General features: G+C 32.8%; 2 protein-coding genes across 2 annotated transcripts; both read right to left on the minus strand.

Moving 5' to 3' along the window:
- Nucleotides 1-1044: 1044 nt before the first annotated feature.
- LOC145632527 (polyubiquitin 11-like) lies at nt 1045-4160 on the minus strand. Its single transcript, XM_081684895.1, has 2 exons — nt 4074-4160; nt 1045-1878 (listed from the first exon to the last, which is right to left on the minus strand). Exons 1-2 carry the CDS (start codon nt 4158-4160, stop codon nt 1045-1047), a joined length of 921 nt encoding a protein of 306 aa, XP_081541021.1.
- Nucleotides 4161-10793: 6633 nt separating this feature from the next.
- Nucleotides 10794-15071, minus strand: LOC145630304 (kinesin-like protein KIN-10A). The gene is made up of 6 exons (XM_081682555.1): nt 14018-15071; nt 13362-13517; nt 13157-13264; nt 12708-12818; nt 11213-12580; nt 10794-11126 (listed from the first exon to the last, which is right to left on the minus strand). The coding sequence occupies exons 1-6, from the start codon at nt 14660-14662 to the stop codon at nt 10851-10853; spliced, it is 2664 nt and encodes an 887-aa protein (XP_081538681.1). The 5' UTR covers nt 14663-15071; the 3' UTR covers nt 10794-10850.
- Between the last annotated feature and the right edge of the window lie 291 nt (nt 15072-15362).

Consider the following 15362-nt stretch of genomic DNA (forward strand, 5'->3'; position numbering starts at 1 on the left):
TTGCAAACATTGACTGATTTAGTACAATCCAAACCTATTATTTAGAGATTTAAATCGCTGCCCAAATTCGCAACGACTACAACTTTTTGATATCTTAAAATTTCGCATTTGCTTTTTGAATCGATCCATATATATTGTTATTCGCTTTCGATGCGCAAGTGAATTTAATGGACATAGATCATGTGTTTGTGTTTAATCTCATCCATGAATGAAAAAACTTGAAGAACATTGATGAACAATTTTTTTATTTGATTTTTTTAATTTAATCGTTTTTTTGAATTTATTAAAATCTGATTTTAATAATTAAATTTCGAAAATGTAATTAAAATGATTTTCGTAAATTCAGTAATTAAATTTTGGAAAATAAAAAAAGAATTAAAAAAGGAAATAACTAAAAATAAGGTTTGACCAAGGTAAAAAAATAAATAAAAAATCAGCCAATGATAATTCAATATAGTGATGGTCCAAATAAAGTGGACCATAGTAGAATTTTCGTTAGTATTTACTCGAATTTGAACTACTACACCAAATATGTTCAGAAAAAATTTGTAATTAAAATTGATTATTTTACATAATGAATTAATTTACGATAGATCTTAATAAACCTGATCTAACTCGTCCCCAAACAAAATGATCCGATTTAGACAACCCATTTACAATAACTACTTAACAATCAATACAAAACTACATGATATAATCAAACATTTAAACTTAAACTAACAACACTGAGATAAAGTATCCAACAAACTTTAACACAACATTTCTTAAACCATAAAAATTAAAGCTTGATGAGTTTGATTCAACATAAAAACTTATAACATGGACTGACTCAACAAATAGAAAGCAATAGACAGTTTACTACTACAAGAATAACAGAGAGATTCTGGTATGTTACATGTAAAATCTGCCTAGTAACAGACAACGACGACACAACAAGAAGAAAAACAACAGCAACACCAATAAGAATTGATTCTAACAAGAACAACAAAGACAACGACGACGACGACGACGATAAAACCCTCATCAAGCTAAGCAACTTCATGATCATTCTTGTACTACTGTACGCTTCAGAGGACGCCCAATTTTGAGCAGGGAGTCCTTCTTGATACCATAACTTGCTAGGCTGTATCTAACCACGAGCCTTCGCCCTTGGAAGGAGATGTGTTGGCAGGAAGGAGGAACAATTCCGTGCTGATCAAGCATCCTTTGATGGATATTACCCACATCATCCGAAGCCAGGACATTCAGAGTAACCGTCCTACCCATGTACATCTTCAAAGACACCGGAAACGGGTAGATCAGCTGCAGAACAATATGATTATCATTGGTGTATGAAGCCAATGTCCTCGAATCCTCGAGCGCCTTTCCACCCAACAGAAGTCCAGATCCAGCAACTCTCGAGTTTATCATACTTCCAATCACAACCTTGGCATAACCAACAGTCTGCAGCTTCCTGAGCTGAAAGAATAGCTTCCCATTATTCGGGGTGTAAACTGAGATCCACACAAGATCTTGAGGGATATCGACCAAGAACAAGGTCGAATTAGTATCGATGTCGAGAATATCAAGGGTTGCACGCGGAGGAAGTAGCCTGCCGTTGTGCATGAGATCGTAGCTGTACGGGTTGCATCCTAGCTTGTTGGCTATCATGTATTTGACAGATTTTGCAGTATCACCGGCATTCGCGACGACAATCATGTCCAGCTCAGGGTTGGTAGGGACATTGATCAGCAATTTCCTAACGTTGTTGTTGTTGGCAAATGTCTGTTCCTCATCCTGAGGTTCAGCTTTGACGCAATTCTCTTTCAACTTCTTGGTTTTGTCAGATTTCTTCACTTTGAAGGGTGTTGTGCTTTTGATCTTTAAGCTAATGTTAAGCTGTAAGGAAAAAAAAAAAGCGAAATTAAAGAAAAATAAGTAAGTATAATTTAAACATATAAACAGAATTAAATCGGTCTATATAAATATATGTATCGCCATTGTTATTCTCGTGTACATATTATATTAGTGACAACAGATTGAAAGAGGACATGGTGGACGTTGTTGAGAGTGTAGGTAGTCCTACAACAATGATCATAGAACTAGGAAACATACCGCGAATTTGGATGCACCTCTTAAAATTACTACGGAGTAGTTTATTAAATTTTACATGGGAAAGTTAATTAATGTGAAGATACATGGTATATAACTCATCAAATTCAAGCCTTTTTTTTTTGGACTTATCAAGTTCAAGCTTAAAATGTTAAAATTTAATTGTTGAGTAACTATAACTCTTAACAAAAAATATCTATTCTAGAATGAGAACAACATGTGTAACACACGGCGACAAATCATAAATGATGCAATATATATTAGGAAAAAGTAACGGATCTAAACAATATAATGCAATTAATAATCTACCAAAAATTACCGGTGAGAGAAAAGATCAACCTATCTTAATACCTAAGAAATATGACGGTTAATTACATAATGTAATCTCGCTATTTATTAAAGAGATTTCATAAATAAGCAAAATTGCGCACACATTCAATCATCTAGAAATCTCGTGAATTACGTTGATCAGCCATGCAATTTTATGCATCTTTAACGATTGTCAATTCTAGGGATTGAAGCTAACAATTGACACACAATCAAGCATGTAGTTAATGAATTGATCTTTTCAATTAATTTTATGGGATAAATGATAGAAGGTAGAGTTCCAAACCTCCCTAATATTTAGATTACTTCATTCCCCTTCAAACGAACAATTCTCTCAAGCCCAATGATAGGAAAAGGGTGAGTAAAATGTGAAATTAAAGGCTTCAATGCTTCACAATCAAATTAAAATCAATCTTATTACTAGATGATTTGGGTTCTAAACCTCTCCAAATATCTAATCTAAGCTACTACATTCTCCTTGAAATTAATGATTCTCTAATAATCCCAATGAAAGGAAAAGGGTGAATAAAATGTGAAATTAAACTCTCTCGTACACTAAATAGAAGCCTTAAAATGCTTCACAATCAAATTAAAATCAATAGATGAATTGGGTCCTCGAAAAACACAAACATTTATATAAATTAGATTTATATACACAATTAATAGATTCTTTATCGCCTTCGTTCCCTCCTTCACCCTTTCCAAATTCCCTCCCCCCCCCCCCCCCCTTCCCCAAATTGAATGAAAGAAAATCCCTTCAAAAAAAAAATTGAATGAAAGAAAATAAAGGAAGAAGCTAAATGGATTCTCAAATGAAGATCGACTATATTGATCTCCATGAGAAAGGCTAGATCTATTGGATCGCTCCAATGAGGGGTCAGATCTAAGTCTCTATACACCCTAAAATGTCGAATAGGCCCTCAAAACTGTAATCAAGCTAGAATGACAATTATATATTTCAAAACTTAAAAGGTCATAAAATTTTGATTTTTACATTTGATTTATATGAGAAAAGAACAAAATCCTATAATAACCAAAAACCCCTAATCTAAAATCAAACGTCCAAAAATTCATATAGATGGAGGGTAAAAACATGTGTAAAAATTAATTTATGATGATATTTAATTTTAATCAATTGATTAATAAAAAACCTTAACTTTTAATCAATTCAATTAAAGATCTATAAAAATTACTCTTGAAATAAATGTTTTTTTTTTTTTTTGAAGACACTCTTGAAATAAATGTTAATACACAAAAAATTGATGGAAATTAATTCTCCACCCTTCATTTATTTTCATTTCATCATCACAACTATATACGTACACCGTAGTATATAAAAGTTAAATAAATGATAAAATTTTAAAAAAATCAAGAGAAATGATTTCATCTTAACAATTATATATAAAAAAATAAAAATGATTAAAAAAATCAAGAAAAAATGACATCAAGATTCAACAAAAGGTCAAATCGATTCTATATTTTTTTGCACGAGGAGTCAACTTACCAAACCAAAAACAAATTCTTTTCTTTTTAAAAAAAAAAAAAATCATTTTTGACAAAACAAAAACAAATAAAACAAACATAAATAAAAAAAAACATGATGATCGAGTGTTAAAATAAAAAGAGTACGTGCTAAAATGAAACAAGAGATAAACCTCATCGCCATCGTTCTCATCAGTAGTAGAATAGGCAGAGATAGCATTAGCGGGACTCCGGGCTCGAGCGTCTCGATGAGCAACCATGGTGACGGTGGTGGTGGTGGCGGCTGTAAGAACAAACACCGATAACAAAACCAATTTTATTTTAGAGAAAAGAGATTATTAGAGAGGTGGTGTGAGACAAAAGGAGTGGGGTTGAACGTTATTTATAGTGAAATGTAAACAACCTAAGAATGCTCTTTAGTGTGACTCTATTACTATTAATTCTATCCAGTTTTTTGAAACTTAATTATTTAACTTTTTGGTCAAATTTAATTAATTAACACCAATTATTGTAGGATATATAATCTCATGCAATAATATAATCTTCCATGATTTTCTTCAAAAATAAATAAATAAATAAATAATCTTCATGATATTTGGGCTGGACTCCTCGATTGTGATCCATTTTGATCCGATATCATCTCTGATTTCCTATGTCTGATTATACAATAATCTCAATTATATTAGTCAGATTAAGAACGAGTATGATTTATTTTATTACGGAGTACTTTGTGTATTTCAGGGTCTGTTCTCATTGATTGAACTCAGCTGAACTGACTGAATTGAACTAAACTGAATTGAATTGAGCTGAGCTGAGCTGAACTGAACTGAGCTGAACTGAACTGAACTGAAATGAATATTTTATAAGAGAAGGAAATTAGGAGCTGAACTGAACTGAACTGAGCTGAGCTGAGCTGAGTTGAGCTGAACTGAACTGAACTGAATTGAACTGAACTGAATTGAGCTGAACTGAACTGAACTGAATTTCAACGTAAGAGAACAGGCCCTCAATTAACCTAACGTGTTTTTTTTCTTTTTATGTACTGTGTACATATATAGTATGGGTGAAAGTACGGACTATAACTACTACGTACAATAACGTACGTAGTATTTTTAATTAATTAGTGTCAACTTGTTTGAATTATTTAGGGCATTACTCCGAATTGCAAACATTAGTACGGTGAATATATATAGAGAGAAATTGATGAAAAGAAATCTCAATTATGAGGTTAAGTGATGATCGTACTAGCTTGTTTAATGTTTATCATAAACTTTAGGAAATACGAGGAATTGAAATAACATAAAATAATAATGTACTTGTGCTATTTAGCTAAATAACTTTTTTTTAATTTGTTTGAGGAATTTAGCTAAATAACTTAATCAAAAAGAATTAGGCATGTAGAGAAATCATTTAATTAAATACATGCAGCATAGAAATATATAACTAGTTTGAACAGTACAAGCACACAATAATTTATTTATTTATTTATATAGACATATTTAGTAGCTACTACATTAGATCATAAAATGTACGGGTATAATTGATCATATAATAAAATAAAGAAAGATTATTATCAGGAATTGAACAATATATATGCATAATCAAAGTAAAAGCACAAATGAAACTCTTAAATATAATTATACACAATATTTTGATTAAATAATAATAATATAACAAGAACATACATGCACAGCCATTTACAACTTGATCGATCATAAATCTATCACATACATGCATTAAAAATACCTAATTACTAGTACTCTAGTAGATATTATAATCAATGGTGGTACCTATGAAAGCTGTACGTGGAGCTAGAACTTCTATCAATTTACGTGTCAATTTAAACTCAAATTAATATACATTATTAGGGCACATAAAAGCGGTATCATCAATTCAAAAGGCCGGACTGTATATAGAGAAGTTTTTAATGGATCTCTAGACAATCAAGTGAGATCAAATGACACGTCCATTATTCCACCTATATATAGAGAACATATGATACTCGAAGGCTTCGGTCTAAATCATATCCCCCGTACGTTTATTTTTCTCATTACTTTTTTTTCTATTTATGATTTCTTGTTACCAAATTTAACTAAAAGACGGTTGTGATTCGTTAGTTGTTGTTGTTGTTATTTAATATGCTTTGGAACTAGGCCAATACAAAAAATTATACATGCAATGAAACCCTATTTTACACCTCCGCCCAAGTTATTTCTAACTTTATCGGTCTAACTTTATTTAACCAAATAACTTATTTTATGATCTTTAATTACTATTCTTATACGAGTGTTGATTATATCAAAGACAATGTTATGCTCTTGACTTCAGTATTGGCCAAGCGGCCAAAAATCTATTTCATATGAAGTACAGTATTGAACTTTTTTTCTAATCTAATTGTCATGATAATCTGATTTAATATCTTAAATTTAACCTTAAGCTAATATATAAGGAGAAAATATATCAAATATTTTTTTATTAGATTTAAATTAATGTGTGTTTTCAATTATGTAATTTTCATAATTTTTTCATCACGAAATTAAAGATATTTAGCGATAAGAGTCATACATAAACCAATAAAGTATGATATGAACTAATTCTTTTATCTAATTTTTCAAAAAAAAATAATTTCTGATCTAATTTCTAATCTAATAATTACTGTCTTATCCCTTTTTTTTAAAAAAAAAAAAAAAAAAATTATCGTTCTCCCTAACAGTTAAGGTGAGAAATCAGGTCCAACTTTAATGACAGCTCATCCAATCAAGTTTCTCTATATATAAGGTAAGAAATTAAGAAAACCAGCTAAAAAATGATATGAAAATCACATAGAGCTATAGAAGTTTGTCTAATAAGATGCCAAACAAAAAAAAAAGGGGGTCAAAATCAAGCATAAATCACACCTAATGGTCAATTATCTAACTCCGAATCCAAAAACTGAGCCCAGAGGCCCAGATCATACTAATACCTTTGCTTTACAATAGAGGTAACATTTTGACTTTTTTTTTTTTTTTTTTAATAAAAACACATCATTTTTAAAATTAATTTTTATAAACGTAGTACATTACATAATAAAAAAAAATTATAAATTATAATTTGAAAACATACATAGATATCAATTCAACAATTTTTTTTTTAACGAGAAGTAATAATATCATTAAATAATAGTCATACGGCATCTACAATAATAAAGATCTGTAAACCACAAATTTAGATAAAATATCATAACTTTTACAATCAAAATCATTACTAATTTGCATATTTGGCATAGCTCATACTCCACCGTTTCAAGCTTGACGAGAGCAATATTTTTGATGTCTTTGCATATTTCCAAATTGAGACATCCGCAGTCCGCACTGATGCTTTGATCGACCAGTTGATGACAAATTCCATACCCATATGAACCAAATCACCTTCCCAATTATTATAAGAACCCTAAAAATAAAATTCTCATCCATAAATGAAAATCAAAATCCCAGAAAATTGGGACAGACTCTCACAAATGGAGAGAACAAAACAAAACAAATAAAACAAAACATAAAGCAAAACAAAAAAAAAAAATTAAATAAATTAAATTAAAGAAAAAGAGAAAATTAGACCATTCCCGACCTAAACGGTCAAGAAAACTAAAACCCTAGAAGATAAAGGAGAGAGAAGAGAGAAAAAGAAAAAAGGCCTCCTCAGGTATGTTAATTCAACAATATTTTACTCAAAAAAATTATAAATTATATTTTGTAAAAAGTGTAGTCATGTAGTCAAAGTTCAAAGATGAATAATGAACTAAGTTATTAAAATGTTGCATCTATCATGAAAGTTATGGAGTAATAGACAAATAATGCTCAATATTAAATCAAGTTACTCAAAACAGTGCATCTAGTGTGGTCCCAAAATTCCTAATTACCCGAGGAATGAGGAGATGGAGGGATTCGATTCCTCAAAGCACCTCTTTTCCTATAATAGGTGGGGCTCTTTTCCCCTTAGTTTACCGTTTTAAAAAATGACCCTAGGCCCTCATAGTCATGGCCCACATTATTGTCATTACTTCTTTGTCTCTATTTTTATTTTTTTTAATAGTCTTCAACATTTTTTTTTTTTTTTTTTTTTTTTATAAGAAAAATACAAAAGTTAGGTAAGTCTTCTCTCAAGACTATACCCTAACATATCTAAAGAAATAAAATAAGAAAAATTAGCATCTACATTAGGGTCAATATTTACATAGCCTGAAATTTGATGACCTATAGTTGCAACATAATCTGCTGTACGATTAGCTTCTCGATACACATGGCAAGAAGAAACAACCTCAAAGTGAGCCAACAACTTCTTAATGTCATTCATTAGCAATTGAATTTTCCAAGGACAGCGTGCTTTATCCTGCAAAATATTTATAATTAAAAGGTTATCACCTTCAATAAAAAGTTTTCGTATATTATGTTCAATAGCTAAGAGAAGACTGTTACGTAGAGCTGTAGCTTCTGCAATAATAGGAGTCGAGGTACCAAGATTATAAGCACGACTAACAACATTATTTCCTGTATAATTTCTAATAACAACTCCGGCTGACCCAAAGTTATTACAAACAGAACCATCAAAATTAATTTTGAAAACACCAGGGGCAGGAGGGGACCAAGCTACTTGGATGGTTTTATGGTAAAGAGGAGAATAGGTCTTGGGAACAATGTCATTAAAAGAATCAAGATGAGAACGAATATTCCATTCTGTAAATATTTTGAAAGCTCTAGAATAAATACTCATAATAGTAGAGGGGATATGACTAAAAATAAGAGCATTACGACCTTTCCATATACTCCATAAAGAAACAATAATCTTTTTTACAGGAAGGTTAACATTATGACGAATGTCCCGAAAAAGAGTAAGGAGATTCGGGGTATTAACTTGAGTTCTCATCCAATGACTAACGATATCTGCATCCCAATACTGTCTAATAAATGGACAATTGAGAAACAGATGATCCTGTGTTTCAGCATGTGAATTACAAAAGGGGCAAATATGAGGGACATTAATATTACGGTAAATCAAATTATTTCTAGTTGGAAGACCATTAAGTAGCAGTTGCCAAATAAATATCTTTAGTTTTGGAGCAATATCAAGTTTCCAAATCCAAGAAAATTCCCATTTTGCAGGAGAATTGAAGTTATGAGCTAACCAGGTTGCTGACTTTACCGTAAACTCTCCATTACCAGAAAAACCCCAACAGGGTTCATCAAAAGTATCATTAACTGGCAAAGGAATACCTTTAATGGTCTGAACTATGTGAGGAGGTACCACTAAAGATAGAGCTGCAATATCCCAAGAATGATCTTCAGTAATAAATTGATCAACTGTAAGGTCTAGATTTTGAATATCAGAAATATTTAAATCTAATAAAGTAATTAAATTCGTAGAAGAACACCAATTATCTAGCCAAAAAAGAATATTAGAGCCCGAACCAACTTTCCATCTCAGCCCCTTAAGAAGAAGAGGGCGAACTTGTAAAATTTTTCTCCAAATCCAGGAGTCCTTAGCGTGGGGTTTACATTCAAAAAAAGAGCTATGTTTTAAATATTTAGCCCGAATACTACGAACCCATAAATTATTATGATCCGAGATTAATTTCCAACCTAATTTGGCAAGGAAAGCAGAGTTGATTGCTTCCGTTTTTCTTAAACCTAAACCTCCTTGACTTTTGGGTTGACAAATTTTGTCCCAAGAAATCATGGGGAGGCCATTCTTATCCGGAGATTGTTTCCAAAAAAAATTACGGTTAATTTGATCCAAAGATTTAATGATTGTTTTAGGAAGACGCAATAGTCTTCAACATATGCCATATGAGTAAATTAAACAATTAATTTCGCCTATTATATACACACATAAACTGTAAAATACAAAGTATGGAGTATTAAAGTGTAACAAAATTTGATTAAAGTGTTTGATTATTGATAAACTTTTTAAAGTTTGATTCACAAACAGATAATGGGCAAACAAATAGAGACAAAGAGAATACTTTATAAGTTTATAACCCACCTTCAAATACACTCATTGTGATCTAATGGTCTATGGATATCAAGGTTGTCAACTTACTCTCAACTAGTTAATTGATTAAAGTATTTGACGACTGCTGAAAGTACTATTTAAGATTTGAGATAAAATTTTATACTATGTATTACGAGTATTTGCATTTGGTAACTCGATATAAAAATTAAATAAAAATTTACTAGTAGAGTTGCATACATCAAATAATAATATTAAATTATCATTGCCCTCTTTGCTTGCAGTCAAACAAATGAAGTACAAGTAATCATCTATTTGAAATTTGTCATGTAACAAAATTGTTTACCGGCTTGAATTGTCTTTCAACCAGTCTAACATTGAACAAATTATATTCATTTATGGAGTGTTTTAAGGATAATAATCAATTTTACTACTGGAAAATGTGATTTTTAGTGAGTTACATATAACTGTTTTAGCTAATTAAGTATCTTTCACATGAATAGAATTTCTTAGACAACAATTTTCTTGAAGGTATACTTCTTATTCGAGGCAATAATAATCATGACTTTCTAGCAGCATCAACTTACAGCTTAGGCATGATTTTTCCTCTCATTTCGGAATTGCAGCCCTTTGTTATGATATTATCTCTATCATTACCTTCTCTTTGATTCTCTATATAATTCTGAAAACACATAGAAGGGAAAACGCGTATCATTTTTTATTAACTAGAGAAGTTAGACTAGCTAGAGAATGGAGAATGAGATGCTGATGCAGCAACTGTATAGAGAGAGTAGACAGCATAAAGATCAAGGGTAGAAACAGCAAGAAATGAAATGAAAGACAAAGTGTAATCGAAAGGTTAGACAAAAGGAATATATATACCATTACACTTCCACTTCACATTAGTCAGTGATACAAAAGTCAAGTTGTTCATACAACAAACAAGTACATAGGCTTATGTACCCCTGTTAATATCGACGAAGAGTAATGTAGGGAGTGGAACCCAGACTAGAGTCTAGGCTAGGTGATATAGAAGAGTCATTCACTAGCTTCTTTGCACAAGAAACTGGAGTTGTATAAAGCTTGTTTTCCAGTGGAGTGAATGGGACAACATTAGGACTTTGAGCTCCCTTGGCTGGCCTCAAGCATGCTAAGTGTCCTCCTAGTTGGTTGTTGCATGTTGGTAGTTTACTCGCAAGCAAACTATCTTCCTTTTCTTTCGAGATTGGAGCTCCAGTAGGATCCTGTCATAACATAGACATATAAAGTTATAAACATGAGATTGGTTCTTATGTAGTGAAAGAAATCAGCAATAACTTTATATACATACCCCTAGTGACAGGAAAGTAAAATCCTGCTTATCGACACCAAGATGAATCTCAATGAGTTTCCTTAAATCAGCCAAGGTTGCATCTTTGACAACCTTAAGTTTGTTGATAAACTTTCCTGGATTTTCCTTTGTTGCCTCCCATTTAACATATACTTCAATCAGAACACCTTTTTCTTCATTGTTAGCTGATGGATTGAAGTTTTCCTTCATAGGCTCTGGTGTGGCATTTGGGGATGGATTGAAGTTTTTCTTCAGGGATTCTGGTGTAGCAGCAAAAGAAAGTTGAGAACGATTAGGTGGTGTCATAGGACTTTGCTCGACTGTTGATTGATCACATGGAGTTTCAGGACATTGAGGAGTTCGTTGTGAAAGCTCCCTTTGGTTTCCACACAAGGTGAATATGTTCTGAATCCTTGTTTTCCTGGAGGATGGAGTGAGTTGAACATCATACAATGGCGATGTAGAGACTTTCTTCTCCTCTATAACTTTCTTTTCCACCTCGTCATCCTCCAGCTTAGCCTTTTCATCCTCATCCTCGGCTTCTGCTTCTTCCTCCTCAAAAACTGTGCTCAAATATGTTTTTTCAGAAAGTATTGGAGTGAAAGAACCCTGCATCCCACTGAACAGATTTGTAGGATACTGGCCTACAATTACTTCACGAGCATAAGAATCTTGATCGCCCATGTCTAAGTCCATCGACTTCTCCATTCCAGGATCTTCATCAGCATACACTTCCTTTAGCCTTTTCACAAGACCAATGCCATCTAATTCAACTCCACTTCCATCACTACTACTTCCATCCCTTGAACGAGATAGCTCAATCTCCATTTCCTCTAACTTTCGCCTCAGCATTTCAACTTCTTGTTGTTGTCTTTGTACCTTCTCTTCCATTCTCCTTTTCTCCAATTCAACATACTCATTAGCCATTCTTTGGCACTCTTCTAGCTGCTTCTCGAGTTCCTTCCTCAACGTCTGCATACGTTCATTGACCTTCTCATTGATCTCCTCTTCACTAGCACCTGACACATGTTCTCCTCCCACTTGCCCCAGCTTTGCCCTCAACTGTGAAACCTCTTCCTCCTTTTTCTGAAGCAACTTCTTTGCCTCACTGCACTCTTTCTCTCTCTGCTTGTTCTCTGTTTGTAGCTTCAGAATGAACTGATCCATTGCTGTGATCCTTGATCCTAGAATCACAGTAGAAGCTGAATCCTCACCAGTCTTATCTTTGACAGGAGTATGTGGACCACGAACAATACACTTCGCTTTTGCTCCATACTCAAGTGTAGAGATTGTCTTGTGTGTCTCTTTTGGGTCAGGACTTGCACACAAGATCATTAGTATCTTGGACTTGTCATCCTCGAAAGAATCCTACAACGACATAGCAGGAAGAAAAGCACCCAAAGTTCTTAAACAGTCAACAAAGCAGTAGAAAACTGCTCTTATAGAAAACTTGAACCAATTTTGTTGGATATAAAAACATGAAATTCTTGTATACCTGCAGAAGCATAGTTAACTTGCTGTCTCTAAATGGTACATGTGAATCACCATTAGCAATAGACTCAACAACTCTCTTCAAAGCTGTATTACCTTGATTAATCTTTGCGGTCTGCATAAGTACCAAGGACAGTAAAATTAGATCAGAGAGTACATATTCGTTACTATTGTACCACCCTTCTTAGTATAATAAACCACGTTTCTGTTTTTATCGTCCCAAAATAATTGGTCACTTTCTAAGTACAGAGGAAAGTAAAATTAGATCATAACAAGTATATATTTGTTATTGCCATTTGTCAACCATCCTTCATCCTAGTATAATAAACCACATTTTTATCTTTATCAACCCAATGTATTCCAAGTATATATTAACTCATAAGTATAACTCCAAATAAAATGTGGCCTAAACTGAGCCATTGAAGGATTTCTATAATCCTTGCTTTATATTACCTGCATTTTGGCTTCAAAGCCAACCTGACCAGCTTGTTCTATGTTCTCTGATCCTGCCATGTCGACGAGCATCAGCCTTCCACCAACGGTTGGAGCATCCAAGATTATCTGCCATAATCCAAAAGATAGACATAAAGTCATAAACTTCATAAGCCTAGACATCACATAATAGATGTTGTCATAGTAAGATATAAAACATCCATACCATGCAATGGCTCCTGGAACTTCTGTCATTGCAATTCGTGCTTCGAACAATCCTTCTCTTCTCCACCTTCTGTATCTCCTTCAGAATTTTTCCAGCCTCATTTCCGGATATAAATGTTGCATTTTTAGCCTTTTTTCCCATCACTTCTAGTTTTACCTGGAATGAGGGGTTTGAACTTTATTTTTAAATGATTATACCATAATTAAGTTGAAATAAATAAGAACCTGCATTTTCTATATGATGAACCTTCATTTAGGGTTTGATCTAATATAAAATGGCAATTTAGAGAAGCTAACACCTAATTGAAACAGAAACAAGGAAGATAAACAACCCAACAGCTAAATTACCAACTGCATAATTGCATATGATCAAGTGGAACAATACATAAATTAGACAAACAAAATAAATTACAACCTGTTACTCGGACTCGAGTCCATGTCCAAGCATCCAACTCGGCTAATTTATAAAACTTTTCCATAAACTTAACTCAAAATTTAGTGAAATGAATAGTCCGAGTACCATAGATCGCAACCACAATTCACACAACATTCAACTATAAGCTAAATTAACACATTATTATCAACCTAAACAAAGCATAAATCAATAATTCAACAGAAAACAAGGGTAATTAACCAAAAATATTGAAATGATTATACCTTAGAAGCACTGCCCTTGGACCAAAGATTGAATGATCCACCATTTTTATCACAAGACAAAAGATCATAAATCTCTTCATTATAAATCTCCAACACAGAAACTTGAACAAACATCCCAACTTGTTCTTCCCCATTTTCTTTATCTCCCAAAATATCCTTCAAACTCTTGTACACAATCCCAGGTTGCTTCAAACACCCAAACATGGTATGACTCTTACCCGAACCCGTTGGACCGTACATCATTATAGTACATTTAGCCCCCATTTTAACCCCAAGTATCCTACTTTCAATAAACTTCTTGTAGAATCCATCAAGGTCATCATCCTCAGAAGAAGAAACCCCATCAAGGGTAAAATCGCGGTATCCGATTTCGGTCTTGACCCTAATTGTTTGCTGATCTGGGATGATTTGGAAGAGATTAGTAATGGGTTTATCATCTTTTGTTGGTTCTGGAAGATTCCTGATTCTTCCAATCACTTCAACTGGGTGTTCTGCAGGTTGGGAATTAGGGTTTTGGTTAGGGTTTGGTGAAGGATGAGGAATTCTTGAAGAATTGAAGTGAAGACGTTGTTTAGATTGTGGGGTTTTTATTATATTGAAATGGGTATGATTTGATTTTGAAGATGAAGATGGGGTTGGAGCCATTGATGGATTTTGAAGTTCAAATTACAGAAACCCAGATCAAAAATCAATCCAAAAAACAGAGTAATTAAAGTTGGGAAATATTTCTTTTGATTTGAGAATTCAAGATTTTTTTTTTATTGAAATGCTGCTTAATTTGATTGAGATTTCTTGAAATTTCAATCAAAAATATTGTTTCTTTGAATAAAAGATTGAGAATTGATTACTGAGTGAAGAGAGAGAAAGCTGGGAAGCGTGAAGGAGGGAAAGAGGAAGTGATTGTAACGGAAAGAAATTTTGCAATAGTAGAAAGAAATGAGGGTTTTGGGGGAAATGATTTTCTTGTGAATTTTGAAATTGGAACTAGCCGTTACAGAGAGGGAACCCTAACGTCTTTTTTTTTTTTTTTTTTTTTTTTTTTTGGTGATCTTTGGTTGTGATGAGACAACACCCCGGCGAGTAAATTAAAATGAAGGCCATCATCCTTCTGCCTCAAAAGGGTGGCTACTCTCTCAATTCGGCTCGACTATTATACCGAGATTTTATTAAAATTACTCCCTCTGCCTCAAATTACTCGCAATATTTTGACTTTTTACACTATTATATAAAAGTCAATGTAATTATGTAAGGTATTGTTGGCTTTATTTTAATGTATAGTTTCTTAATATATTTTTTATAGTTTTTATAAACATATATTAAAAGATATCGACGGTCAAACATATGT

The sequence above is a fragment of the Chenopodium album genome, chromosome 5 (genome assembly GCF_948465745.1).
Source record: "Chenopodium album chromosome 5, dcCheAlbu1.1, whole genome shotgun sequence".
In the NCBI taxonomy this organism is placed as follows: domain Eukaryota; kingdom Viridiplantae; phylum Streptophyta; class Magnoliopsida; order Caryophyllales; family Amaranthaceae; genus Chenopodium; species Chenopodium album.